Here is a 26,558-nt window from a genome sequence, read left to right as displayed (position 1 = left end):
CCTCCTCTGATGTCCTCTCTCTTTGTAGGCTGTGGTGTCATCAAATCCATGCCTTTTGTGGGGTGATGATTGAGAAGCATGCGGATGAGCTCTTGTTTTCATCCTGGCAAGAGACAACAGGATGGGGTGTGCTTTTCAAAGTGTCACTCTGCCTGTGTGTGCACACATGTGTATATGTAATACATTGTGTATTTTGTGACTTTCAGATGTTTCAGGGACAGCTAGATTGCTTGGCAGTATCAGCCATTCGAGCCCTTACAGCAGTGATGCACAAATCACCAGCTGCTAAGGTAAGTGTAGCTTCCTCATAGCAGTTGCAATTCCAGTCTCTTGACACCTCTTTTAGTAAAATCATTTTGTTGTCACAAACCATGGTCTCATTCATTGGATGTGCCAACCTGCCTCTGCTAACACTTTAGATGTACAAACTGTGGTGCTTACAACCTATCTTAATTTTGCCCCCTTTCCCCAGGAAGTGTTTAAGGAGCGGATTGGTTATGCTCATATATTTGAAGTACTTAAATCTATGGGTCAGCCTTCACGGGAACTACTTGAAGAACTTATGAACATGGTGAGATACGTGGTCATTTTGGATATTGTTTAAATGGGGTCATTCAGTAAGTTTGTTATCACCAAAACAACAGTCTCTTGTTGCATTATAGAGACTAACAAGGTTTATGATGGCATAAGCTTTTATGAACTAAAGAACCATATGTGCACACACCCACTGCCATAGTTACAGAGAAAACAAGGGAAGAGATAGCAGCAAAGTCTGTAGCATTTTTTTGCAAAAGCAGAATGTACATGAGAAAGGAACAGGGATTCATTCTAGCTGCTTATTTTGTCTGTGTTTTGACTTTTCATAGAAATGTCACAGACCAATTCTGCTTTGCTCCCATTGTTTATATTTTTTCATCTGTACTTCTCCTCACATATATTTATGCGCATGTACACTCATCCCTCCACATTTGTGGCTTTTGAGTTTTGCGGATTTATTTACGGATTTTATTAATATGTTCTCTCTAGGAATATCTAGGTCCTCCAGCACAACTCTATGGGCAACTTTAACAAAAAGTCACACTGAAGGACCTAGAGATTTCTAAAGAGAACACTCTACTAGGCATTTGTAGCTCCTCCAGTGCAATTCTATGGTCAATGTCTGGCAGATGTTGACCACTGAGTTGCACTGGAGGACCTAGAGATTCTTAGAGAGGTGTTCTCTCAGATAAAAAATAGTCTTTTTGTTATTTGTGATTTTTCCACATTCATGGGGGTCCTGTGCCCCTAACTATAGCGAATATTGAGGGGCAGGTGTGTGTGCACGTGCATGCATACATTTGTGTAGGTCTGCATTGATGTGTACATTAAATTTTATACATTATAGTAAATCTATAATCATTCTAATCCAGTTATTGTTCTCAACGAGACTAGACTCACTGCATCAACAGAATTTTATTTACCAAATTCCTGTTGATTTAATGGGTCTGCTTTAGTTAGGGCTAACAGCTGGATTTGATCTCTATAAAACAAATATAAACAATACACTATCTATTTACAGTATACCATATATATAAATTCTACCAACTGCAAACTTAATCACGAAAAAAACTCAGAATGTTAGAGCCATCTTATTGCATTCTAGCAAAACTCTTCAGGCACTTTAAAGACTGGTTGATTTATTATGATGTAAGCTTTGTATCCCATTGTCTGCTGCTGATGGATTAGACTCAGTAAAAGCTCCCTATCCCATGAAAAAATCTCTCAAGCTTTTTAGTGCTGGAGGATTCCTTGTTTTTGTTTTGAAAGGGCAATTCTTAAGTGACACAGATCTAGCAATCTGGTCTCTTGCTGACTTGCTTGATTTGCTTTCCTGTCTAGGCGGTTGAGGGTGACCATGCAACTGTTGGCATGCTGGGCATAAATAATGTCCAGCCATTGCTGCTGCTGATCCAGTGGCTTCCAGAGCTTGAGTCACACGATCTTCAGGTCTTCATCTCAAACTTGCTGAAGCGGATTTGCTGTATTAACCGGCAGAGTCGTGCCATCTGTGTCAATACAAACATGGTCATGCGTGTCATTGAGACGCTCAGTAGACACTCCTTGCTGCATGGAGCCTGTGCGGAGAATCTGATTGCCCTCTTGGGCTCTTTGGGGAGCCAATCCATGAGCTCTGAAGAACTGCACCAGCTTATTAGGCTACTCAGGACTCAGGACCCAAAGCAGGCACACCCGTATATTGTCCCTGTGATGCGGGCGATCCTTACGATGGCTCGAAAACAAGGCCTGGACAGTGCTTTGCAGTATTTTGACTTATCACACAGCATGGCGGGCATTTCAGTGCCACCCATTCACAAATGGCCAGGTTCTGCATTTGCTTTCAGTGCTTGGCTGTGCCTGGACCAAGACCAAGGGACTCCCAGTGCCAGTAGCAAGGGCGGCAAGAGGAAGCAGCTCTACAGGTATGGACACCATGCTAACACAATGGAAGAAAAGCCATAGATTGATGACATTTGTTAGTGAGCCTGGTTCTGCATGCCTTTGGGTGGAGAGGCTTACTAATCCCCTGTTTATGTCTTCACTGCTCAGTAGATGGAGATAAAATGCTTTATTTATTTATAAAAGTGATTTTAAAGTTGTTGAAATTGCTAGAATGGTCCCACTCAGTAACAATATGGGAAGAAGAGAAAGCTTGTGAGTTTGTGAGAGATGTAAGTTTGGAGTATTTATTTTGCCTGTTTGCTTATCTAGGTATATTTTGCTCTTTTAAAGCTCTCTGCCTTAACATAGTTAAGAAATTTTCAGTTGAGGGTCAGTGCCTACTGGGTGTACTGGAGGAGTTTGGATGTGTAGGCAGGGCAAGTGAAATTATTTCCCTAAAAAGTGGATTAACCTGGGACAAAGTTCTTTTCTTTAAACAACAACAACAACAACATATATGGAGCCTGAAGCGCAAAGGGAGTGTTCTGTTTAATATTACAGTTACTCAACTGGCTTTTCTTCTGTTTTTAGCATAGATGGCATTTTTATTTTTCTAAATGGCTGGAAGAGATTAGTGATCCATATTCATATTGCAACTAACTGGATAACATCTCCTCATGTAGTGCTGGGAATTTAATACTCAAAAAAGTTAGTGAAGAGTGCCACCTATTGAAATGCACATACAAAGTCTCAATATGATTAGAGGGACAGTTTCCTAAATCCTGGTTTAAGCTTGCTAAATTTCTGTGGTCAGATACAATCACAGCACATATTGAACCCGGACTGACCCCGGAAAACTGTGAGTGTTAGAAACATAATTTTCTCTGTAAGTTTATAAGGGAGGCAAGAAGAACAAAATGGCTGCATGTCATCTATCCCTTATGAACAGAAGGACTCTGGCAAGTGTTCCAAGTTAGAATTCATGGTAACTTCATTTGCACAGGATAAAAGCTGGTTTGACTAGAGAAGGTCCCCTCACTTCTTTTGTGAAAATATTGGAAACAATATTGAAACAAACATGGGAATAATATGGCCCTCCAGATATTGTTGGATTGCACCTCCTATCAGACCTTGTCAGTGCAGCTAGTAGTGAGGAATTCTGGGAGCTGCAGTCCAGCAATGGCACGAGTGCCACATAATTCCCAATCTTACAGTACAGTACAGCAAAACCAAACTGTCTTCAAAACATGGGCTTCCTGAGAATCTGATGGTAAAGATTGTGCTTTGTGTAAAAAGGGAGGCAGGAAATCTGCAGCCTGTGGGGTGAGTGCAGCCCCCAGGAACTTTTCATCTGACCTGCTAGCCCCTTGCCAGGCCCTTCCACCTCATTGTACTACTATCCTCCTCTTCATTTCCTCTGTCTTTAAAAAACAGCCAGTCTGCTCAGTTGTTTTCTAGCAAATTGTTTATCAGTGTAAGAAGGACTGAAAATAGGGTGGGAAAGAGGTTTTTTAAAAAAATATATTTGCAAAATGATATCCCAAAAATGGGAGAATCCTAGCTGGACAGGAGTCTTCACAGTTCAGGATTTACTCTACATGAAAAATTCCTGTTTTGTTTCTTGGGTTTGTTTTTTTTTCCACAGAAAATATTGTTTTCTGTGCAAAAAAAAATGAGCAGAAATATGTAAAAACTGCTGTGTTATACACAAAAATGCACTTTTTTTTTGTACAGAACGAGTCCAAAACCGTGAATGACCTTCTTATAGTGGGGAAAAATAGTAAAATTATTTGGGTTTTTTCCCTATGAAAATGATTTCATTGTCACAAAGATTTGCATCCCTAGACTGAGCTTATATGGAAGATGAGGCTTAAACTTCACCTTCTCCTCACTCGGCTGGTCAGATGAATGTGTGGGGAGGATATGTGCATGGGTAGCTGCTTTGGGTCCCAATCCTGGGAGAAAAGTAGGATAATAATAATAATAAGTACCTAAGTGTGATTGATGACCTGCTTTTGGTCCCTGGCCCTTGACTCTGGTTCCCTGCACTAAGGAATTTGGTCCCTAAGAGCATGTCCATGGTCAATTGTAGCACCCTAGTCTTAAGAAAGCTCCTGATCCTTGGTATAAATGACTAGGCCTGGCTCAGGACCACCATCCTAAATAAGAATAAGGTATGGGTGACAGAAAGTTACTTTCATGGCTCTTGGCAAATGAAATATTTGTGAGACTTTTTACTCTAGGTCAGTGTTCCCCAAAGTTTTGTCCTCCAGATGTTTTGAACTTCAGTTCCCAGAAGTCCCAGCCAGCTTGGCCAACCATCAGGAATCCTGGGAGCAATGGTCCAAAACATCTGGTGGACCAAATTTTGGGAACCACTGCTCTAGGCTTTCAAAAAAGACTGTGTTCACTGTGTGTCCTTTCACACTACACAGTTGTGCTCTGATTCCACTTTAACCTCAGTGGCAACATCCTTTGGTACCTTGGTGCTGCTGGTTGTGGAAAGGGATGCTTAAAATCCTCAGCCAGAGAATCTTTCTCGGGAGCCTCTGACCGAGCTCTCAGTCACGGGATTCCTGAGGATGCAGCCATGACATTTAAAGTGCAATCATAGTGCTATAATTAATATAGTGCAGTGGTTCCCAAATTTTGGTCCTCCTGGTGTTTTAGACTTCAAATCCTAGAAGCCCCAGCCAGGGTGGCCAACTGTCAGGAATTCTGGGAGCTGAAATTGCAAACATCTGGGAAACCAAAGTTTGGGAATTACTGGTGTGGTGTGAAAGGACTGAATGTGTCCTTTGAAGCAGGTGACCCTTAGTCTTGAAGACTTCTCCCCTTCTTTCTATAGCTTTTTTACAGGAAGTGGAATGGGCTTTGAGGCGTTCATTACTTGTTCTGGAACACTTGTGGTGGCTGTCTGTTCGAAGAAGGAATATGCGACCGTGATGTTATCAGACCATTGCTTCTGTGATTCTCTCTGGGTAAGTGGGGCTGTTTCTATTTGCTGTGCATAAAACACAGAACACTATAAAATAGGCAGGTGGTCTTGGCTGGCAGGTGGTGGGATCTGTTTGGCAAAACAAGCCTTCAGTCCATTTTGGAGAATCCTTTCCACTCATTAAGATGGGTTATGCATGAGCTTTTTTTCTTGATCACTCCATCCTTTTGCTGCCCCACTTCTTTTTGTAGTAGCTATAGTAAACCAACATATTGTCATTTTCATATTATGTCCAAGCTACAAGGGTTGCATAAGGTTAAGAATGTAGCAATAGGAACCTGGGAGACTGGCATTCAAGTTGCCACTGTATTATAACTCTTAGAATCATAGAATCACAGTGTTGGAAGAGAACCCCAAGGGCCATCCAGTCCAACCCACTGCCATGCAGGTACACAGACTCAAGGCACCCGTGACAATGAGCATCTGGCCTCTGTTTTAAAACATCCAAAGAAGGAGACTCCACCACACTCTGAGGGAGTGTGTTCCACTGTCAAACAGCTCTTACTATCAGGAAGTTTTTTCTAATGTTGAGGTGGAATTTCTTTTCGTTCTTATAATAATAATAAAGTATTTATTTATATCCTGCCTCTTCCCTTTTGGGGATTCAGGCGGGTAACAACAGAAGTTAATACAATACAAAATAATCAAACAAAATGAACCCCCCCAACCCCCCAACCCTCACCTTCCCCCCCCCCCCCGAATAAAATTAGCACAATAAAACCATATATAAATATAGATCAGAATAACAAGTTAAAATCAATTAACATATAGCAACAGTGGTGGGATTTAATCTTAGTGGGTTACCTTGGGGCTTCTGCCTTTCCTCCCAGTCTTGCTTTTTACCTTCTCAGGATTGATGTAAGGATGAAGAAGGTAGAAGAAGATCTGTGTATTTTTTTCTATTTTTAAGCACCACCATGGTGTAGTGGCTTGGACAATTACTCTGGAGACAAGGGTTTGAATCCCATCTCAACCATGTAAACCCACTGGATGACCTTTGGCAAGTCATACTCTTTCAGGCTCAGAGGATGGCAATGGCAAAACCCCTCAGAAGAAATTTTCCAAGAAAATCCCATGATAGGTTCACCTTAGGGTTGCCATAGGTTGAAAGCTTGAAGGCACACAACAACACCACAACAGAAGATGTGTGTACACCTCCTTAGGCCCATGGATAGAAATTTAACATATAACATACAACAAATAAAGAAACTTGAGAAGTTTAGTAATCTTTCTTTCTTTCTTTCTTTCTTTCTTTCTTTCTTTCTTTCTTTCTTTCAATGAGAATAGGAGTAAATATTCCTGGCTGTAAAAAACAGTACTGTATTGGCTATCTTTGTAACAATTCTATATTGACTAAACACTGTTATCAAATTTCTCAACAGCACAACATAACCATTGTTCATATGCCTGGGAAAAGACCCTTTGGTCAAAGCCTCGTCTACATTTATGTAAATGGACAACAGAAAATCTCAGCACCACTCAGATTTCCTGCTATGAATGAGGTAAGTCTCTACTTTCATCCTAGTTTCATGCCAGGTTTTAGAATGAGAATCAAACAAATAAGCTCAACCCCATCCTCCAAGGCAGCACAAGTGAATTTTGTCACACAAGCCTGGGCTTGCCAACAAGAATTTGGCCTCTGCAAAGCATGTCATGGAAAGCCTCCAAGTTGGATGGCAGTAGTATCTTTTACCTTGGGCTGGTTTCATATACAGTAGCCACCTTTTAAGGAGAAAGAGTTTGCTGACATAGTTCTGCTGGCTCCTATAGTGTTTCTAGGCTCAGCTGAAGATTATTGTTTTAATTTTCAAAGTCCTCCACAGTCTCAGCCCAGGTTACCTCTTTCCCATACATCCTTTCTGGATATTAGGAAAACCCTGCTTCTCATGCCTTTACCATCTGGGATGTGGCATGTGGGAATAAGAAGCAGTGTCATAAAAATGGTGGCACCTTGCCTGGTGTTTTCTAGTTTGCTGGGGAAAACTGCATTCTTTTTGGAACGACTATTTTTATCCTCGCAAAGTGTGGCAGCATTGATGCTTGATAACCTTTCATGTTGGCTCTTATACAGCTGCTGCTTTGCTTTTTAGGTTTCATGTATAGATTTTAATGACCACATTTTATTGACATTTTAGTGTTTGGTGTCAAGGAAGCCCATGATGGGCTGATCTGATGATCAGAGGGATTCATTGGACTGCAGCTTAGTTTATAATAGCATTTGCCACTTTTTTAAATTTACAGAATGTATATATTGAGATCCAGTGTGGTGTAGTGGTTTGAGTATTGGACTAGGACACTGGGAGATTAGGATTTGAATCCTCGCTCAGCCATTGAAACTCACTGGGTGACCTTGGATAGGTCATACTCTCTCAGCCTCAGAGGAAGGCAGGGGGTCTCCATAAGTCAGACGTGACTTGAAATCACACAACATTGTGGGCTAGTTCACATAATTGGAAGAATCAGGTAGTAAACCTTTCTCTTGATTGTAGAGCTTTCAAATGTAGAAGAAGAGTTACATGCTTCAGTGTTTCCCAAGAATAAAAATAATATCTGTGCAGATATAAGGGTTGGTTGCTGGTGCACACAGCTACATCCACTCTTCCTTCTTCACTTCACCTTAGTTGTACTGGTCTGTACTGCAAAATTTTGCTTACTTTCATTACTTTGCCTTAATGGTGGGTCCAGCTCTCCATGGTAAACCAGCTATGATTGTAAACACAGGTAGAAGTTTGCGGCAGTGTGTTTGCATTCTTTTCAGAGGAAAAAGTACTTGTCATTTTCCTATGTTGGCTTTCAAAAGAGAAGTAGCATATAATTTGTTACCATTCCATTTTTTGTTTGTTTTCAAATCCTCTGGACAGAAAATTTGGCTTCAGTGCTGCTTCCTAATACCATTTGTCTCTTATCAGTGCATATTTATGTTGAGGAATATTTGTTCAGCCAGCGGTTTATCCTTATCAAATCCATTTGCAGGACAACTCTTTGCTTTAAAAAAAGAACATCTTCTATTGCAGACCAAACCTATTTATATTTAACAGCAGCTACTGTGACATAATATGACAGGAATGTAGCTTGAAACCCAAGCAGCTGTTTTTGAAAGCTGCCATCAGGAGCCAGATGTGAGCAAATGACTGCTCTTCTGGACTGGTGAAATATATTGTTCTGTACCTTCGGGAAAGCACAAAATAAAATGTTTATATAAAATATCAAGGAGCAGTATGATCTGTTCTCTCACTCCACATACGTACTGTACTTTTCTCAGTACAGGAAGCTGTTGATGAAAGGTAACAAGGGGCTTACAAACACTGGTAGTGTTTAGGAGACATAAAGACAAAGGATACTTTATGTAGCTGTAAACCAAAGGAGAAATGAAATCTCCAAAAAGAGCAATTTTTTAAAAGCCCAACATGTTTTAGAAAACTGTTTTCCTCCTTCAGGGACAGCCTGAAAGCAATAGGAAGAATCCAGTACAGGAATTTCACTGATGGAAGGAAGGAAAGTCTGTTGGGCTGATGATGTAGCATCAAGTAGGATTTAGGGCAAAAGCAGTGTATCTGTTTTAGCTTGAGGGCCACATTCAGTTTCTGAGAAGTTGTTGGGTACTGAAGTCCAGTGGTGGGTAGGGCCAAAGACAAAAGCAGGGGGATTGACATTGAAGCATAAAGCTTTTTTGCAGCCAGGGGTGTCATTCAAAATAATTAGCAACCAGTTCTAAAAATACATACAGTGGGCCCTTGGTATTTGCTGGGGTTTTATATTTGGTTCCAGGACCCCAATGGATACCAAAAGTTGTGGAACCTCTGATTCCATTATATACAATGGTGAAGCAAAATGTCGTCCCTTATATAAAATGCCAAAGTCAAGCTTTGCTCTTTGGATTATTATTATTAGGAACATTTTCAAGCTGTGGATGGTGGAGTCCGTGGATATGGAGAGCTGACTGTACATGTTAACCATTTTTTCCATTGTTATATGATTATCATTGGAGAAATGTGTGTGGATGTACGTTTGCCTGCTGCAGAGGGGAGAGGAGGGATCAGGACCAAGAGCTCTTTGGATGACCCTTCCTCCTCCCTTTGAAAGACTAAGAGCCCTCCTTCTGACCACCATCTTGAGGGGGAGAGAGGCCTGTTATGTTTTACTTTGACTTTGTATTGTACTTCCTGTTGTACACCGCTTTGATCTAATTTGGAAAAGCGGTATATAAATAAACATTATTATTATTATTATTATTATTATTATTATTATTATTATTATTACCTCCACTTTTTACTTTCTGGCCTGCCTTTCCTTCCCCAATGTGATTTGCCTGCAGAGTAACCATTAACTTTCTTTGCTTCTTTTTTGTCTTCCATGGTGGTGTCCCCTGGTGCTATAACAGAGCCAGAGCTGGTTGGGAAAGCTTTTGGCTTGTCACTGCCAGAGAGGGCAACTGAGTCAAAGCATGCACCAGTTGGCAGGGGAGGGCAGAGTGAAATGCCTGTTTAAAAATTGAAAAGCTATCTGGGGAACCCAAGGAAGGCTGTATCCTGATTGAGGTTATTGATATAAACCTTGTAATACATCCTTTGAAAAAAAAATCTAAAAGTAAATCGGAGTGTGGTGGAGTCTCCTCCTTTGGAAGTCTTTAAGCAGAGGCTGGATGGCCATCTGTCGGGGATGCTTTGATTGAGATTTCCTGCATGGCAGGGGGTTGAACTGGATGACCCTTATAGTCTCTTCCAACTCTACGATTCTATGATTCTATGATCAAAAAAATGTAAAAATAAGAAATAAGTAAGTCTAATTCACATGGAACATCTGAATAGAACCCTATGTTAGAAAATCATTATACCCTCTGTCTCATAGGTTGGACAAAGTGAATTCACACCAACCTATTGTAATAAAAGTGTTTATGTATGCATTATTTATTTAATATACTTTACCCTGTCTTCCTGTCAAAATCTTCAAGGCAAGTTGCAAACATTTAAAATACAATTTATATTTTAAAAAATAAAGAGTTAATAACAAATAAGAGGGAAAAGGAAAGGAAGTAAAACAGTTTGAGATTAACATGGCAGGGGAATTAAGAGTAATTGCTCAGAAGGCAAAACACTTGCAAGAATGCGGAGATAGTCACATAGTGATAGTTTTGGATTTATTGTATTCATGTTGATGACTCATAGGTTACTTAAGTGGGTAACATGAGTAAATGCAATACAAATACAGTTCTGATTCTGTCTTTTGAACCCACAAGTATCTTGTTGCCTCTCTCCCTCCTTTCTTCAAGATGTGGTCTGTCTGTGCAAACAATAACCAAAGTGTAATTCTCCCATTAAGGCTCAATAATATGTGGCCAAACCTTAGTTTGTGCCTGTGAGCCCCAGAATCTATTTTCTTTTGCAAGGCTGAATCCTGAGATGTAGTATGCAGAGGATATTTCCTATACTGCTAGGTAAATGTAATTGTAGTCCATCCCCCAGAGATCAGGCTTGGTTTGGATGCCAGTATCTTTCTCTCTCTCTGCATTTATTGCATATGAAATTCACAGGTTTAAAAATCTGAAAGGCACCCAACTGCATTGAATTTGTTTGTTGTTGTTTTCTTCTCCCCTGACGGAAATCCTCAAGCCTTTTACATCCTGCTGCATTGGTTCTGCTGGTCAAAGGACAACCACTCCCCCACCATCGCAGATTCCAGATCCACCTTTCTCGTCCCCTATCTTGCCTCATCGGACCTCGCTGGGTGGGATCCTCAGTCCAGGCAGCTGGAGTGGGCTGATGGCGAAACCAGAATTAGTCACCAAACTGATCTCAGCAGGAACTCAAGATAGCGAGTGGGGATGCCCTACCTCTCTGGAAGGCCAGCTTGGATCAGTTATTATATTCCATGAAATATTACAGCCATCTCATGTGAAAGCATTGTATTTGGCAGGTGAGCATTCCAAAGTACACTTTTCTTTGAATATTTCAAGTCCCTTCTCTTTTTCCTCTTGTTCATTTTCAGTCTGCTTAGAAGTCATTTTTGTTTCCAGCCATTTCAAGTCTCTGAAATTGCCTTTCTTAGCCATTTCTCATGTTCCTAGTCCCTACCATGTTGTCACTATCCTTTCTGTAAGTTTACGGTTGTGCATTCTGGTCCTTATGGCAGATCCCCCACCAAGATTGGCCTCACAGTTCCAGCCTTTGGGCTCCTATCAGTTGCCTTTTGACCCTCAAGATCTCTCTTGTATTTGGCGCTCTGGCTTCAAAGTAACCACTACACTTGACAAGTGTCTGTGTTGGTTGCTAGGTTCAGTGTGGCTAAACATCACCTGTGTTCATTGTCAATATTAAATTAAAACATCCAGATAGAGAATAAAAATAGTAAAGATTTATTATACAGTGCTTTTGACTGCATCTGGGCTTTTGTATTTTGTCACTTTATTCTCATTGAGGTTATTATAACCCATTGCTAGTGACATCAGACACCTAATTTGAATCAGAAGACACATCAGCTTTGGTCCTTGCGGACAGATGTGCATCACGATACAGCTGTGGATTGAGATAGGCACATACCCCCACCCCTGTGTTGGCTGTATGTATTGGGCTGCCTCTAATATGGGCATGCATTGATGGATTAGCAACACACTGTTTTAAAAAGGTCCCTTATTTGGTATTTGCAACAGCATGAAATGTAATTAATACAATGGTCTTTTTATATACATGGGGGATGTATTCCGGACACCCACCCACTCCGCGCATATGCAAAAAAAGGACCTCAAGTCCTGTTGATTCTAATGGTGGCTCACTCCTGTGCACCCCTTTGTCCCCCCAGGCTTGCTGTCTGCTTGCTGTCTGCAAGCCCCATGGATGGCATGGGAGGACTGTACTGTACTGTCAAAACCCACATTGAACTTACTACTTGTTTTTTCTTCATATTTTGAAGGTCCAAACTGCTTAACTCCATGGAAGTCCCAAGAATCTGAAGTGGCTGATTTGCCCAGTAAAATACTTCTTCATTATACTCCCAAGGTAGCAGTCAGTTTATTTGTGTGTGTGTGTGCCTGGATGTCTTTGATGGCTTTAGGAGGGATTGCAAAAAATTTAGAGAAGATTCTTCTATCACCAGCTATTTGCCATATTAGCTAATTATCTGATATGGAAACTGGGCTCAAAGGTTCAGTATAGCTCTCTTTTTAGTTGCAGGCCATGTCTTGTGAACATCCAGAGAAATCTAGGTGATCAGCATTGTTAATCTTGGATGCTGGATTATTTGGAGAACCAGCTGGAAACTACTCAAGTACTTTCTGTTGAAATCACATGCAGACATACTGCAGTTAATAAAGCTTCTGACAAAGAAACTCCTTTTTTCAAAGTCTTTTTACACCTGCTTATCTTCCACTTTTCCTCCTCCTCCTCTGTCTCTCTACAAGTTTTTAAAAAACATTGGCATTAGGAGGAGGATGAAGGGGAAACACAAACTTTCGGTGTTGGGTAGCAACATGTCCGCAGTAAACCATGCAATAAAGCTTCAACTGGAAAAGGGTGGAGCTCTGTTCTAAACAATTCTACTGTACCTATATTTTGCCTGCCTACAACAGCTGACTTCAGAAACCTTTATTAAGCATGTGTAAATAGTATAGCAAAGAGAAAAGGGGGAACAAATCACCAGCTCCTCCCAGCATTTAAAAAAAGTATAGCTCTCTTAAATTGATAATCAAAACTGGAAATCACAACAAAAATGGAGTCTGGAGAAAGTGAATGTTATTTCTGGATGCATTTTGGAAGAGACTTTCAGGTAGTCTTTTGAGGTTCAAATATCTTTATTTATTTATGCAAGGCCTAGCTGATGTGAATAATTCATTTAACATTGGCATATTGTTTAGTTTTTAATAAACAGTTTGCTGAAACATATTGGTCTGCTCTTCTTTGCTGTGGCATAGAACGTATGCCTATTCTTTCCATGTTATTTCTGCCTCTGGTACCAAAGACCAGCCCAGGAATACATCTACTTCATTAGCTTAGGTATACCTGTATTGCATTATGAAAAACATACTTTTTTAGCAGAGTAGAGGACAGAGACTACACCCTTAAGTATAGAAAGTGGAAGGGGAAATCCCAGAGAAGAGTTGCTCCCAAGTATATTTGTGGAAGTGTGGAGGGACTTCTTTTTATTTTTCTCTCTTATGGACAGGCTTGCAGAAGTCCAATATGTCTTGACCTTTCTACAAATCTTCTACATGGAAGACTAACAGGGAACAAAGTCGTTAACTGGGATATTAAGGTAGGCTTCTTCAGTGGCTGATTGCAAATACTATGGGATTAAGTATAGATCTAGATGGTTTAAGACTGTGACAAACTGCTATGCAACATACCAGCTTCTTAAGGGACTGATGAATAGCTCCCTCCCCCTTGGCTGCTTTCTTCATGTTCTTTTAAAAAAGGCTTCAGGGGGCAGGGAAGATAGTGGTAGACTGTTATAAATTTTCCTCCTCATCTTCTAGATATGTGCTAGGAAGTTGTGTGCTCACTAGAGATAATGTGGGCCCTTTGTATCCATTGAGGTTTGCTTCCATGACCCCCATGGATATCAAAATCTGTGGGTGTACAACTACCATTAAATACAATGGCATAGTAAAATAGTGTCCCTGTTATAAATTGGCAAAATCAAGATTTGCTTTTTGGAATTTATATTTAAAAAATATTTTCAGTCCCTGGATGCTTGAATCCATGGATAAAAAATATTTGTATAAGGAGGGCTGATTGTAGTTTGAAGTGCTTTACAAGGAGTACATAATTTTTTTAGGCTTTACACAATTGTGTACAAGTCTACTGAGACATTGCTTTGATTGAGTATTCTGGGACTTACTCCTAACAGACCTGTATTCAAAGATATAGCAGTCTTGGTCTGCTTTAGCATAAAATAATACAAAGGCACATTTGAGACTTAACTGGGGGGAAAAGCGTAGAATGAAATAGACTGGTGTTCGCAAAAGCTTACGCTATGAATTTCTTTTCCCAGTCTCAAAAGTATTCCTTTACATTTAGCAGAAAGGGTGTATGGACCCACACTCTGAATTTCATGCCTGCACTGCAGTTTTCAATAATACTGTTAAACTAGAGGTCCCAAAGAGTTCCTCGGCGGAAATCCTTATTACAGTGATACCATTTTTGAATTTCTAATATTTATAACTCTCTCTCCTGCTAGAAAGATTTCAAAAGTGTTCTGCAATTCAGTTTAAAAAGAAAAACACAATCCTTGTCCCCAGGGACAATTATCATTGACTGTCTGTTACTTGGAGAATTAGTTGGATAAATTCATTCAACCATATGTGGTTGATCCCAGACTGATCCTTCTCTGTGTTGTGAATTCTCTGTAACAAGCAGCAACCCATGTGTCTGTACCATGTGCTGCAGATCCATGTAATAATTAGCAAGGTGCAGCCTATCTTTTCTGAGGCAAACAAGTTACTTTAGAAGAGAGTTTAAAATGCTGCATTCAGAGACCTACCAGAGGTGGAGACAAAAATGGCCTCCTGCTGCCGACTGTTGTGAATATGGTGGCAACGGAGGAAGGACCATTAATAGCTGTGCCTCAGAGTTGTATAACTTACTACTTACTGCTTCCCAAAAGAAATAAATGGGAATTCTTGACTTCTACAAGGGAAGAGGAGCCAACTAGAAATCCACTTTGTTTCACCAAAGGAGGATATCACAGGAGGGGAAAATGTGGCCCTCTCAGTGGTATTAATCTACAGGTTTCCACCATTGGTTGTGCTCAGTAAGCCTAGTGGGGTGGAGGGGCACATATTGTCCAGCTTGCTCTACCAAAAGCCTCATGCAACCAACAGATTCCCTAGCAGACTAGCATTTTCATAGAATCATAGAATAATAGAGTTGGAAGAGACCGCAAGGGCCATCCAGTCCAACCCCCTGCCATGCAGGAAATCCAAATCAAAGCATCCCCGACAGATGGCCATCCAGCCTCTGTTTAAAGACTTCCAAGGAGGGAGATTCCACTACACTCCGAGGGAGTGTGTTTCAGTGTCGGACAGCCCTTACTGTCAGGAAGTTCTTCCTAATGTTGAGGTGGAATCTTTTTACAATTGCAGAGGGATGCAGTGGCTCAATGATTAAGATGCTGACTCTGATGATTGCAGGTCAGCAGTTCGAAATCTAAGTGCAACGTGACAGAGTCAGCTCCCATCACTAGTCCCAGCTTCTGGCAACCTAGCAGTTTGAAAGCATGCAAAAATGCAAGTAGATAAATAGGTACCACTTTGGTGGCAAGGTAACAGCGTTCTGTGCAATCATGCTGACCACATGATCACAGAGTTGTCTTTGACAACCCTGGCTCTTCAGCTTAGTAATAGCACTGCTCCCTACTGTTGGACATGACTAGACAATCTTGTCAAGGGAAAACCTTTACCTTTACCTGCAGCCCATACCAAAAGTTATGTGCCTTTGGAGTGAGGATTCTAGTTCATTTATTTATGATCAGAGGTTTGTTGGTTTGAAAAGATTTTTTTCTCCTCTGTAGTTGGTTTCAAAAGACTTATTGCTACCTCTTTCTTTTCCCCAACTTTCTGCCTATTTTAAGGATATGATCAATTGTATAGGTGGCCTTAATGTGCTGTTCCCACTGCTAGAGCAGATCAGCTTCCTGGATGGACATTTACTTGAGAGGCCGGAGGTAGAATGTGTGCCTCCTCCTGAGCTGCTGACGCCTGTAGAAGGAGACTGGGTGATGTTAACCTCCACCAGAGCTTCAGGTATGAAAAGAGCTGCACAGTGCAACTTTGTGTGGCCTCTCTACATTGGAGATTGGGGAGTGGGCTGCAAATGCACTTGACAGAAAAAACCGAAGAGAGACATATTTTCTGTCCCTCTCTTGCCCTTCTGTTTTTGAGTACTGGTTTTATTAAAAAGGCAGGCTATAATAATCCTTGCAGTGGTGGTGGTAGTGGTGGTGATAACAGTAACAAGAGCCACGACGACAATAATTGTGTATTTGCAGTACTGTTTTAAGCTGAAGTCTACTTTCCATCTTTCAGAAGCTCGCTTGGAGAAGAACATTGTTGCAACTTTTATCCTAACGATAAAGCACTTTATTCAGAGGCATCCAATTAACCAGGATAATCTTGTTCATACACATGGAGTTGCAACCTTAGGAGCTCTTTTGAAGAAGGTATCAATATGTTACAGAAGAATCTGAGCATATTAGGCACATTTAATGATAGTAGCTCTCTCTCTCTCTCTCTCTCTCTCTCTCTCTCTCTCTCTCTGTGTGTGTGTGTGTGTGTGTGTGTGTGTGTGTTATAAATTTATTAGTGGTGTATCCTGTCTTTTTGCTTTCTCCACAAATATGCCCTTCTCCTGCCTGCTGGAAGTTCAAACAACATGCCCTCCCTACACTAACCAGAAATATGTTTCTGTTGACCTGTGCTGCATGTAAATGGCTCAATGGCGTTATGTAAAAATATTATACTGTTGAACTTCACTGCCACTCATTAGCATTAATGGGCAGCCACTCATGAGTGATCTTTTTCTTTCTTTCTTGCCTCTCTTCCGCCTCCCGGGGCATTTATGAGTGCCAGTACCTCAGTTGGGATGAGATCAGGTTGCTGGAATCAGAGTTGAGGAAACACCTAAGCAGTTCCCAGTTGTGGTTATGTAGAACTCCAGTCAGGAAGGACTAATCATGGAGTTTGACCCTGCTAGTGAGGAATTAGGGACTTGTCAAATTATGAGAGGGGCATTGGAAATTCCCATGGCAAACTGGGAGCTTAGTCCTGTACCAAATTGTGGAGGGTGTAATTTACCTCTCTGGTTTATATCCTGACTTTTCCCCAGCCATTGGATCTCAAGATAGCTCACCAAAATTAGAACGGATAAGATGAAAGTTTACATTGCTAAACATATACACAGGTTTCAGTTGAATTATCGATAGAATTAAAAGCAGTTTAAAAACCTGCTCATTGAAAAGGAAAAGCTAGTGACAATATAAAACATTATTTTTTTAAAAATTATTAAAAGCACGACCCCCAGAGCACATCCCATTGAATGAAGAGGGGGAGTTAGGTGTACTACAGTTCCAAACATTTCCCTAATTGGTCACCAGAATAATTACTTTTTTGCTTTCTCCAGCAGAGGAGCAATGGCAGTAAACTTTCCTAATGCTGCTGTCAAGGGCAGGCTGCCCTTTTTTGGATGGAGAAGAAGTTCTGCTTCTCCCATGGCCCATGGCCCCTCCCATCTCAAGCATTCTCATCACATGAGAACAAACTGAGTGGCCTTTTCTTTTTTTAAAAAAGGAAAACATAATAATAATAATAATAATAATAATAATAATAATAATATATTATTTCTGTTTCCCGCCTCTCCCTATGGATCAAGGCAGGATCACAGCAAAATTGCATACAGTCATACAAATTCCAACCGTTACAATTCACTTAAAATAACCCTCCTATAACACATTAATACAATATAATATGATACAATATAAAACAATACACTTGCCGAACCAGAGGTAGCATTCAGATTCATTTCTGACTTACACAGTCAGGAATAGAGAGAAAGATAAGCACGTTGCTCATGTCGTCTCTGGTGGGAAAGCCTGCCGGAAGAGATCCATAGTCATAGATAGTTATTTGCTTGTTGGTGTTTTTTCCAGGTGTCTAGCAGCTTTGTGGATGTAAATGTATTGATGGCTGTCCAGTTACTGATAGAACAAGTCTCCGCGGCAAAGAACACACAGCTTTTGCAACAGATGTATCAGCACTTACTCTTTGACTTCAGCATCTGGAATCGTGGAGACTTCCCATTCCGAATTGGTGAGAAACACTTGGGTTCTAAAACAAAGTTTATAGCTGGTAGTCTCTGGACTGGATTGGCCAACAGAATGAAAGAATGGGGATTCTCCCAACACTCAATCTGATTTAGGCTGCCAGTATTTGCTGTTGTAACCCCTAGAATTAGAGGCATTTTTAATAATCTTAGACATTTTATCCAATAAAGATTTTGAATGTTGTGATAAACTAAGTGGTCACAGTGTCCAATTCAGCACATGTAGCAGTCACTAGCTTCTTAAATATGTTCCAGTTCTGGGCATAATAACCTAAATCCAATTGCTAGCCCCAATTACAGCAGACCTATTGAAACAATGGGAATTTGATTAGCATTGTGGGGAAATAGCTGGGGTACATAAAGATTTGGGATGTTGTGATAAACTACCGGTAAGTGGTCTCAGTGTCCCATTCAGCACATGTAGCAATAGTCTGCAGAATGGTCAGACATCTGAAATGTGGTCAACAATATTTGAAAGGCTTGCTTGGTCTGTCCTAATGGATAATGTTCTCCTTTTCAGGCCATATCCAGTACATCTCTACAATTATCAGAGATAGCAGGAGGCTTTTCCGAAAAAAGTATGGGGTACAGTTTTTATTGGATACTCTAAGGATTTATTATGGGTATGTAACATTGCATTGTTCCTTAATTTGTCATATACTGCTCTTGAGTTTAGCTTTCCAAAGTACACACATAAACCATAACTAAAAACCTTTGCAAAAACCAAAACAATGCTGTCTTTTGTGAATTATGCCTGTCAGCCCCCATTTCTTTTGTAGGGTTATGCTCCAGACTTGAAATTTCTTTTATATAATATTTGAGGGTAGTTAATAAGCATTCATTATTTCTTGAAGGTACAGTAGTTACTAATTTTCAAGTGATTGTCTTGAAGGAGAGCTTTGGCTCAAAATGAGTTGGGATCACAATGTTTAAATAAGTGATTAGCACTATTTTTATTTTCTTTCTTTTTCTCATCTTTATTCCATTGGTGTTCCTTTCCTATGTTGGTTAAAATGCATTTTTGAAATTCAGATATACTAAGGACTTTTTAATTGTACAAGATTTTTTAAATTGTACTAAAACTATGTTTCCAATACTAGTTATACGTAAAAAATGGTTAATAGTGGCAGAGGGGAAATGTGAAAAGAAAACTGAGTAAAGTAGTTTCACTTATCCCTTTTATATTTATAATGGATGATCATTGCTCATTTGTTTTTGTTAGGAATGGCTACAAAGACAGTGACCTGGCTCCAGATGATCTTAGAACAATAAGAACATCTCTGCATGGATTAATCAAATATTTCCTGAGCAAAGGTGGCACACATGAAGAAGTCCAGAGCATCATGGGGTATATAGCAGCCATCAGTGATGAGGAACAGGTAATTAAGGATGTCTGCATTTTGAAAATCAAGCAGTAAATGGAAATATAATAGCATATTGCAGTACTACTACTGCAAATATTTCATATTGGGTAATTGAGCTTCTTCAAACTTGCCTACTCGGTTGCCTTTTCCTTTTAAATGGACGCTATTTATTTTAATTTACTCCAGGGTTTCTCACCCAGGGTCCCCTGGAACCCTTAAGTTTTTCAAGAAGTAGTTGGGGCTTCCACAGAAGGTCATAATTGAAAAGAAAAAAATAAACATTTTTTAAACTGTAGATATAACCGTTTTCATAAGATGTTTCCTGAGACCTAAAAATATTTCAAGGGATGATCCTGAGTAAAATGTTTGAGAAAGGTTGTTCTGCTGTGTACACAGTCTGATACTATTGTAATCAGAGGTTGGAAGTAACATGGTACAATCACATAGTTAACTGCAACTAGTTACTTTACTGGATACCAAGGGTGAAGTGAGGCCAGATTTCAAAAGTAGGAGAGCAAGAACAGTAAAGTTGCCTTACTGGTGTAACTAGTAATTTATTCTAATTAGTGTTAACAGTTGATATTTTGGGGAATTTTGAAAGTCATGTAACTATCTGATCAATCCTAATTTTCTCACTCAAAAAAGTAATGTGTAACAAACCCTTCTATTACTGTATCTGGTAAAGGCAACAGATTATAACAAATACTGCAGCAAGTAACTTCCCAAGCTTTGGTTGCAATACTTCCTCCCTATAAACCATGATTGGTAAATCTAGAGCCAGGCTCCCTCTTCCATATTTCTTTCTCTCATCTCCAGAGTGAATTCCTCCCTCCTTTCCAGAGAATGATTTAACCATGGTGCATTCTCTGCATCAGTACTAAACTGGATTCATTTCGTAATTAGGCTTTGAAGTAGGTTGTTCAGAACCTGCTTAAGTAAATAGATGTCATTCTAGGGGTAGATGCAGATGTAACATTAAACCATGTTTAAGCCCACCCTGAAATAATACAAAAGAGGAAATAATTGTATTAATTTCTTATTAAATAAGAAATTATTTAATGGTCTGCTGCTCCCTTTATCTCTAGACAGCCTAGCTTATGGTGAGGGATGATAGTCCAAGAAGATGTGGAAGGCTACACATTTGCTCTGTGATATAGGACCTCTGCTCCATGGTTGGGATTACTTGGCTATTCTTGAGCCTTACTAGTTGCAGTGTGTTTTATGAGATGGTGGTAGATTCCAACACAGGCCTGGAAGTTGGCAACCTTTACTTGGTAAGGGTAACCATTTCCTGCTGTACTTCAGCCATTTCCAGAAAACTAAGCAAGAATGCAGACTACCCTGGTTTTTAAAAAACTGATCTGTAAGCTACTTTTGGGGCTCTGTGATATATCCTACTGCACAATAATAGCAGTGGTTCTATCCTACCTAATCCTGGGATTTGTATTTTAGTGAATGGGTACTTGGAATTGCTTAGTCCAAAATTTGGAATTCCCTCCTAGTCCAGGCTATCTGATGTGTTACTTTTCCCCCTGAAGGACCAGGACTATATTTGTATCCATTGGGTACAATGATGTTTATCACACTGTACTCTTAAAGTGCTACTATTCCACTTTGGCTGCTCTAGCTGCCTCCTGTTGCATTCTGGGATTTGCAGTTTTAATGAGGGGTATTCATAATTCTCAGGCAGAGAACTTCTCTGCCTGAGAATTCTAAATACCCCTCCTTAAAACTGCCAATCCCACAATGCAACAGGAGGCAGCTAGAGGAGTCAAACTGGAATAGTAGCACTTTAAGAGTATAGTGTGATAAACATCAATGATATCTTTCCATTTCTGGAAACTTGCCAGGGACCAGCAGCCAATGGCCCAGGGACTGGCACTATTCCAGAGTAGCACTATCCTAGTGTACTAACTGAAGTTTCTGACAGGACATCATCAACTTCAACTACAGATCATAGGATAGCAGAGGATGGAGCAATGGCAGTGAGAGTGGTGTTAAAGTGCTATAATTCTGTCATATAGGCACACCTCTTGAACACTGAGCATTCCACTACATCTTGCAATTGCCTGCTTTCCCTAACACATAGCTCCATGGTCTCCAGCTTTGAATGTCTGCGGCTTGTGTCAGGAACATCCAGAAGGGACCATATCACTCCGGTTTTGAGGTCCCTCCACTGGCTGCCTATTGGTTTCCGGGCCCAGTACAAGGTGTTGGTTATTACTTTTAAAGCCCTAAATGGCTTGGGTCCAAGCTATCTCAGAGACCGCCTCTTCCCATACAATCCTCCCCGCGCTCTCCAGTCCTCTGGGAGGAACTTGTTGCAGCCTCAAAAATCGAGGCTTGCGGCGACCTCCCGGAGGGCTTTCTCTGTTGTCGCCCCTAGGCTCTGGAACGGCCTGCCGGATGAGATCCGTCAATTAACATCTTTGGACAGCTTCAAAAAGGCTGTCAAGACGGATCTCTTCAGGCAGGCCTTCCCAGACTGAAATATCCCGGCCTCAGGATCTTAGGATTTCCCCCTCCTCAGTAATGTCTCCAAAGCCCCCTTTTCTTTAGAACTGAAGTTGCAGTGGTTTATTGGTTGGTATTATTTTGTTTAATTTATTGTTATTTTAACTAGTTATTGTGTTTTTAAATTAGATATGTTGTTTAATAACTTTTTAAGGGGGGAGGGAAATAAATTGTTTTTATGCTGTATGTTATTTTAATGCTGTAAACCGCCCGGATTGGTTCGCCACAGGGCGGTATATAAATAAAAATTTATTATTATTATATTATTATAGAAAGGCTCAGCCTGTTGTTAGAGTCTGAGCATGTTCAAAAGGGAGCTGTGCCTGAGTCAATTTGGGCTGCTCGCATTCAACCAGGGTTTGCTCCCATGTTCAGGTACCTTGCAGTTCTTGAGAGAATGAGCCAAAACATCTTTGGGGGAAATAATAACAGTAAGAATTGCCTGGATTCTACCTATTTAACCTGACTCTATGTGTACTTTCCTTCCTCTTCTCCTTCTCCAAGCTCTTTGGGATCCTGGATGTTCTCTTCAGCCTGCTTCACACTAGCCCAACCCGTGATCAGATTTTCTTGTTGCTTTTTGAGCCAGGAAATGCAGACATCCTCTATGCTCTCTTGCTGAATCAGAGGTACTCGGATAGACTAAAGGAGCTTGTCTTCAAGGTATCTTGTTATTGTCACCTTTTCTAAAGTGTTAATTCTACTAAGGTGAAGATGTGTTTTTTATATGAAATGTCAATTTTTTTGGCAGAAAGTTATCATGTTTATAAACATTTACATAGGATGCAAGGTAGTGACCTAATTTGAATTTGTTTATCTGTTAAACTGCTATGTGGCTTGATTTTAAGCTCCAAGAAAGTGACAGAAATCATTTTATTCTAGGAGCTGTTTTGATGTAGAAGAAAATTTAATTTAAATGCATGTTTCTCATGAAGTAGGTGCCACTGTGTTGAAGGAGGCACATCAATAGAAATTATGTAGAGTACAGATTTTAAATGAAGGATCTTTTCTCATATGGATGTTACAAATATTTGTTTAATGCTGCCTGTAGCTCTGATTCCAAGTAATGATTATGAAATTAAATAAATTTGCACATGTGAAACTTGTTCTGGAATGGAGACCCTTAAATAACTTGTAATTACTAAAGTGCCAATCAGAGGTGAAATCATAGAAGTTGGAATGGATATAAAATATTAGCTCCCTACCAATGAAGGGAACCCATAACTGGAAAACCATTTTCAATGGTTTCTAATACACACTAGATAATTCTAGTATACAACCTAGATCTCATTAACATGACTAAGAAAGCAATCCTAGAATGGGGCTATGAAGATAGAAGCAAGTTTGATTCTAGTGTCTGGGGTCAGGTAAGATCAAGAAGATTTACTCCTAGGGTGTGGGACATATGGTCAGATACTGTGTTTTTGCCTTTCCCATAGTGTTCGGGTGCATCTACACTGTACAAATTATGCAGTTTGGCACCCCTTTAACTGGCATGGCTCCATCCTACAGAATCCTGGGATGTGCAATTTTGTGAGACACCAGCAATCTTTGGCAGAGAAGGCTAAAGACTTTGTAAAACTAAAATCCCAGGATTCCATAGAATGGAGCTACAGCACTAAAAGTGATATCTAACAAAATTCAGTGATGAAGAATGATGTGAGTCCCTATATTGGGAGAAAGATGTGATATAACAACAACAACAAGTTGCTCTCCAGCTTCAGGAAAGCCACAATTTATCCATTCTTGGTTTAGCCACACTCCATGTTTGCACTGAGGAGAAAAATCTCTCTGTTCCTCTTGAATAGGGGATTCTGAGATGTATGTATTCTGTGTGAGTTTTTTGAGCAAATTATAAAGAAATGAACTCATATTCTGGGGATCTTTTTAACTGACAAACCCTCCCTCTTCACAGACTTCACATATTAAAATGGTGAGCATATTAATATCCTAAATTATAGTGTAAGTAGTATGTTAACAGGGAAAAGTTCAGCAGGCAGTAGGAAAGCAAAAACAACTTTGGTCCAGAATTCACTGAGGTTTCCTAAAGAAATAAAGAAAATCACAGGATAGAATTGCTCAGTTTATGAAGCATCTATTTGCATTCTGTTGTCACAAGTGAAGAATATTTGCATGCTTGAGAGCTGCTGGAGCATTTTGGATCCTTTATTTGCAGATTGTGGAGCAGATGCTGAAGTGCACAAAAGTCTATGAACGGAGCAAACAACGTATGAAACTCAGAGAAGTTGGATATTCCGGGCTGGGACTACTACTGAATGACTCTCCAGTTACCACATCTTTCATTAAGAGCCTTCTCAATCAAATTCTGAATGCTGGTACTTAAGATACTTATTAGATAGATACAGCATGCCTAACTGAGATTTTTGTACAACTATAAATCTTTAAGATAAAAGTGAAAAATAACCCAAATACATGGGTGGTTTCAGTGTTTTTTTGTGCTTTAATTGCAAATTTTAAACAACAGATTAACAGATGTGTACAGGGAGTAGGTGTGAAATTTAATGTTTTTTTCCATCTTACTGTGTGCTTGTCTGAATTCTTACTCTGCAGATCCAGTTGTGAATTACAGGGACTTCATTGCAGTGGTATATTTGGCTCACAGAACAGATATAAATGTCAGAGTGGCCATCTGCCGAAAGGTTAGTGTATTATGGTGGGATGTACGATGGGCCCATTAGAATAGAATTGTTAAGGTCTGGGTTATGCATGTTGGTAGAGACGAAAGGAGGAATAAAATCCATCTAATATTGTGCAGACTAATTCTGTTGCTTTCAAAGGGCAGCCTAGGTTTTGCAGAATCTCCTATTGTAGTTTATCAATAATTGTTTTAATTGAAAAGCTGAATTGTAATTTTTAAAACTGAGAGATATTGTAACAGATTCCAAACCCTTCTTCTCTTGTCTCAGCATTTACTGACAGAAATTAAGAATCAATTTGTCAAGAATATCTTCTTGATTTGGAAGTTTTGACAAAGTAAACTGATTTCTGTTTTATTCTTGGTGTTAACTTTCCTTAACTATCTGTTATTCTCCAGTGGGTAAGTTGATGTCATATAAGAATATGAAGTCTTACGATGGACTCTATAAGTACCTTCTTATCTGAGACTCAAGTATGTCACCATCTTTCTACATTTTTTCATTGGTTGCTAATAATTTAGGTACCATATGTCAGAGCTGACCCTTTAGTTAAAACACATGCAGCAGCTCCTTTAATCTCCTCTGGAGAGCTTTTTTATGAAATCCACATATTGTTCTCAGTCTCTTGCTTCTGAAATACATAATATTGGAACTCAATATGGCCCCCCCCCTTGAGAATTAAATTGCTTTTTAAAAAAGAGCTCAATGCAATATGGTTCCTATGCATTCTGCATCTGCCAAATTTAAGGAGCATAACATTAAAATGTCCTACTGAAGGTACTGTAAGTTGTGTATAGGTTATATAGGAGAAGGGAGAAATGAGCGTTGTCACACTAAACCTGGATGTTGTATGTGGTGGTCATGACTTTGAACCTTATAATTTTGGAATGAAATATTTCAAGAATTAATACCATACTTCCTGATTACTTCATGATCACTAATCAATAGTAATCACTATTAAAAGATTGAACCCACTCCAGCTATGTATCTACTTCCACTTTTCTGGAATGGGATGCATCATTCCTTCAGAAGGAACTGAATACTTTTCTACAGCTGGCTGCCAGATAAAAACTGCTTATCATTGGAGGGAGGCCAAGAATCTTTCATTAGCAAAACACAATTGCATGATGTGAAAGATAGTATTAATGGAGAAGTAAATTTCACAATTAAGAGTATAATGAATTAACCAATGTAATAATGTCTATTTTATATTCTACAGCGCTATATAAATAAAGGTTAATAATAAAAATAATGGATTCCATTTACTGAATATTCCATTTGTTGTTTTTGTTTGCCACCAAGTTGACCTCAACTTATGGTGACCCTATGAATGAGAGACCTGAAAGAGCCCTGGTCATTAGCTGCTCTGTCAGGTCTTGCATACTCAGGGTTGTGGCTTCTTAGAATGAGTCTGTCCACTCAGAACGTGGTGTGCCTCTTTTATTAATGCCTTCCATTTTATCAAGCACTATTGTCTTTTCCAGTGAGTCACCTTATTTTGTGATATGACCAAAGTATTATAGCCTTGGTTTAATCAACTTGGCTTTTAGAGATTTATTTATTTATATATTTAATATTTATATCCTGTCCTATATGTGAAGATCTCAGGGCAGCTTGGAATAAAGTAAATTTAATATAATAAATAACAATGATTTTAAAAAGATTAAAATGCATTAAATTGTTTAAACAAAAATTTAAATAATAAATTTTAAAAATAGTGGTAGAAATCTGAAAATAAAAATTGGGTGTCAGTACTTCTTAAGAAGGGAAGATACATCTTCAATGAATGCCATTGTGGAGG

At 39.6% G+C, this 26,558-nt stretch overlaps 1 protein-coding gene across 1 annotated transcript in view; it reads left to right on the top strand.

Moving 5' to 3' along the window:
• The window catches only part of LOC149313575 (neurobeachin-like protein 1), a 120,287-nt gene that overhangs the window by 51,171 nt on the left and 42,558 nt on the right, over positions 1-26,558 (top strand). The window contains exons 10-25 of the mRNA XM_089519364.1: positions 207-290; positions 473-571; positions 1,879-2,459; positions 5,267-5,399; positions 6,799-6,918; positions 11,026-11,329; positions 12,323-12,408; positions 13,571-13,660; positions 15,977-16,148; positions 16,431-16,564; positions 18,050-18,209; positions 18,743-18,845; positions 19,445-19,601; positions 22,605-22,763; positions 24,277-24,436; positions 24,672-24,760. Coding sequence (XP_089375490.1) covers positions 207-290; positions 473-571; positions 1,879-2,459; positions 5,267-5,399; positions 6,799-6,918; positions 11,026-11,329; positions 12,323-12,408; positions 13,571-13,660; positions 15,977-16,148; positions 16,431-16,564; positions 18,050-18,209; positions 18,743-18,845; positions 19,445-19,601; positions 22,605-22,763; positions 24,277-24,436; positions 24,672-24,760 — 2,631 coding nt within the window. The remainder of the gene's footprint in view (positions 1-206; positions 291-472; positions 572-1,878; positions 2,460-5,266; positions 5,400-6,798; positions 6,919-11,025; positions 11,330-12,322; positions 12,409-13,570; positions 13,661-15,976; positions 16,149-16,430; positions 16,565-18,049; positions 18,210-18,742; positions 18,846-19,444; positions 19,602-22,604; positions 22,764-24,276; positions 24,437-24,671; positions 24,761-26,558) is intronic.

This window comes from Sceloporus occidentalis, unplaced genomic scaffold (genome assembly GCF_023333645.1).
Source record: "Sceloporus occidentalis isolate IW3139 unplaced genomic scaffold, rSceOcc1.0.p SCAF_4, whole genome shotgun sequence".
In the NCBI taxonomy this organism is placed as follows: Eukaryota; Metazoa; Chordata; class Lepidosauria; order Squamata; family Phrynosomatidae; genus Sceloporus; species Sceloporus occidentalis.
The sequence above is the reverse complement of the archived record's forward strand: the minus strand, read 5'-3'. Positions and strand labels throughout refer to the sequence as shown.